Genomic DNA, 3,315 nt, shown 5'->3' with positions numbered 1-3,315 from the left:
GATTAAAAATCATTGAAACTATAAACATTTTACTATAGCAACTCCCACCTTATATGTATCACAATTTTCTAGGGAATGTGATAAACAAGGCACTACATATAGAGGTAAAATTATACCACAGAAACATTAATAACCCAAACATACAATTAATTCTTCATTACAATACATGTTTTAAAGGAAAGGAATAGGTGAGTCAGTTTTAAGAGAATTTTAGTTTTCAAGGAGATGAGCCCAAAAGTCATATGATCCTCCTCATGTTTCTTCTACAGAGTTTCTTCATAGCATTAGTTAACTCAGAATTTCTTAGACTGTAGATTAATGGGTTCAGCATGGGGGTTATGATTGTATAAAACACACTCAATGATTTGTCAATGGAGAAGGTCTTGGCAGGTCTTGCATACATGAAAATACAGGGAACAAAGAAGAAGACAACCACAGTGATGTGGGAACCACAGGTCTGGAGGGCTTTCTGCCTCCCTTCCTGACTCAGGTTCTTTAGAGTGTGCAAGATTACTCCATAGGAGATGAGTAAGAGCAGAAACACGATACTGCAGATTAGTCCTCCATTAACCACCACTAAGATACCAATGACAGAGGTGTCAGTGCAGACAAGTTTCAATAAAGGGTACATGTCACAGATAAAGTGATCAATGACATTGGGGCCACAGAATGGGAGCCCATAAATAGTGCCAAGCTGAATGATTGAGTGGAGAAAACCCCCAACCCAAGACACCATCAAGAGTACAATACACACCCACTGCCTCATGATAACCAAATAATGCAAGGGTTTACAAATGGCCACATAGCGGTCATAGGCCATTACCAACAAAAGAAAGACCTCTGATCCACCAAAAAAGTGCTCTATAAAAAGCTGGATCATACAGGATTGGAACGGTATGGTATTTTTCCCAATGAACAAACTTGAAATCAGTTTGGGAGTAATAGATGAGGAATAAATGACATCCATAAATGATAAGCTAGCAAGAAAAAAGTACATTGGTGAGCCCAGAGTCTTACTGAAAGTGACAGTCACAACAATGAGCGTGTTCCCCACCACAGTCAACATGTAGAAGAGCAAAAACATAACAGATAGGAACTTCTGTTCATTTGGATTCTGTGTGAGGCTCAGGAGGACAAAGTAAGTCACATTGATCCTTCGTTCCATTTATTTTTTATAGATACTGATTTCAGATATTAGAAATAGTTTGCCTGAAAATCAAGGAAAAGATGTTTGAAAGTCTTATAAGCTTAATATTTTCCTTATTAATTCAATTTTTTAAATTCCCATGGAGGATCTATATGTATCAACCTGCCATAGAAATTGGAATTACCATTTTAAAAGTAATAATTTGCATCTACCAACCCCAAACTTCCCATCTATCCCACTTCTCCCCGCTCCCCCTTTGCAACCACAGGTCTGTTGTCTATGTTTATGAGTCCGTTTCTCTTTAGAATGTATAAGCAATCAGCAACTACCATATAGCAGAGAGAACTATACCCAATCTCTTGGGATAGACCATGGTGGAAGATAATATATATGACTAGGCACATATGCTGTAGAGCAGATATTGACAGAACACTGTAAATCAACTATACTCTAATAAAAAAATTGGGATTACATTTTGAATAATATTATGTATATTTCCATATCTCAGTGACATGATATATAATGATGGGATTATAAAATATAAGGCCAATTTAAAAAACATTATAAACATATTCATTTTGTGCTAAGAAATATTTGAATCAAGCTGGGAGTAGGAAGTGCTTCCCAGACGAAGCAATGCTTTAGCTGAGTTTAAAGGAGAAGGGAGAAAACAAAAAAGGATAGGAAGAGAATAACATGAAAAGTTGCACCTTGTACAAAGTCATAAAAGTGTGATACTGAGGATTCATTTAAGACAATTTACATACTCAAAAGTCAGTAAAACAAATGTGAAGTAAGGTTATAGATATAAGGTCACTGTATAGTAGCTAGGACTGCTTATTTAGAACAATAATTGTTCTTTCTTCTGGTTTCCAATAAGTTGTTCTTCTTTCCTTTTGAGGCCTCCACCTTAACATCATATTTCTAGCAACATTCTGTTCATGATGTTCATATCTACGTTCTCTTAGATGATAAGTGCTTTCTCTTCAACCATCCATGCACCCTTCTGGGTCAGCACCAAGATCCCTTTTCATTGCTCATATTCTATAAATGGCTCTTCAAAGCAACCTATGATCTTTTCCATCATACATTCCAAAACTTTTTAAGCAGATGCTGAAATCCAAATGTCACCTCCGTATTTTCTGATATTTATTATAGCAGCACTCCACTTCTCAGACTCATTTTCTTTTTTAGCTAACTAGAACTTCTATAGCAAAATAATATGAGCTGGGTGGATTAAGCCATATAATTTTATCACCACATCATTGTGGATGATAGAAATTCAAAATCAAGGTGTTGACAGGGTTGGGTGCTCCTAAAGCCTGTAGGGAACTTAGCTGTTCCATATCTCCTTCCTTGGCTTATAGATGAACAGATCTGAGTTTGCATGATGTTCTCCATGTGAGCATGCCTTTATGCAAATTCCCCTTCTAATGAGAAAACCCATCATGTTGGATTAAGGTTCACCCAAGTGATTTTATTTTAACTCAATTACCTTCATAAAGAACCTGTATCCAAATGAGGTAATATTATAAAGTTTTGGGGATTAGGAACCAACACATACATTTTAAGAGGACACTGTAGAACCATAGTTGTATAAGCTGACTCTCATATAACCCATAGCAATTGTTGTCCCAATAGTCTAACACTACTCCAAAACTCCTTCTTAGTTAGTGTCTTTACTTAGATCCTCTTCTTTTTCATTAACTATAAATGCTAAATCACTCTAAAATTGTATGTTTTCATAGACTTGGAGAACAGACTTGTGGCTGCCCAGGGGGAGAGAGAGGGATCAGAAGCGTAGGTGGGGTTAACGGATCCAAAATAATGCTCTTGGAATGGATTTACAATGAGATCCTGCTGTGTAGCTTTGAGAACTATGTCTAGATACTTACACTGCAGCACAACAATGGGAGGAAAAAGTTTGTATACATGTATGTATAACGTGGTTCCCATGTTGTACAGCAGAAAATAAATAAATAAATAAATACTTTCAGTCTCTATCTCTCCCTTAATTTTCATATTTGTATATGCAACTATCTAATTGACATCTTGAAATAAATATCAATTAAATATTTATAAAACTATTTACTTTTCTGCAATAAACTTATTCCTTCCTAGGCATTCCCTAATTAAATATTATATCTAAATAATCTTGCATGTTATTA

At 35.7% G+C, this 3,315-nt stretch overlaps 1 protein-coding gene across 1 annotated transcript; it reads right to left on the bottom strand.

The window, feature by feature from the left end:
* Positions 1-238: 238 nt before the first annotated feature.
* On the bottom strand, positions 239-1,165 carry LOC110259472 (olfactory receptor 4A47-like). The gene has a single exon (XM_021084740.1). It carries the CDS (start codon positions 1,163-1,165, stop codon positions 239-241), a length of 927 nt encoding a protein of 308 aa, XP_020940399.1.
* Between the last annotated feature and the right edge of the window lie 2,150 nt (positions 1,166-3,315).

The sequence above is a fragment of the Sus scrofa genome, chromosome 1, assembly GCF_054392235.1.
Source record: "Sus scrofa isolate SSC_HxYL_T2T_F1_AM1 chromosome 1, Sscrofa_HxYL_maternal_Yorkshire_Landrace_v2.0, whole genome shotgun sequence".
Taxonomy (NCBI): Eukaryota; Metazoa; Chordata; class Mammalia; order Artiodactyla; family Suidae; genus Sus; species Sus scrofa.
Note: the sequence above shows the minus strand (reverse complement) of the source record. Positions and strands in the feature narration are given on the sequence as shown.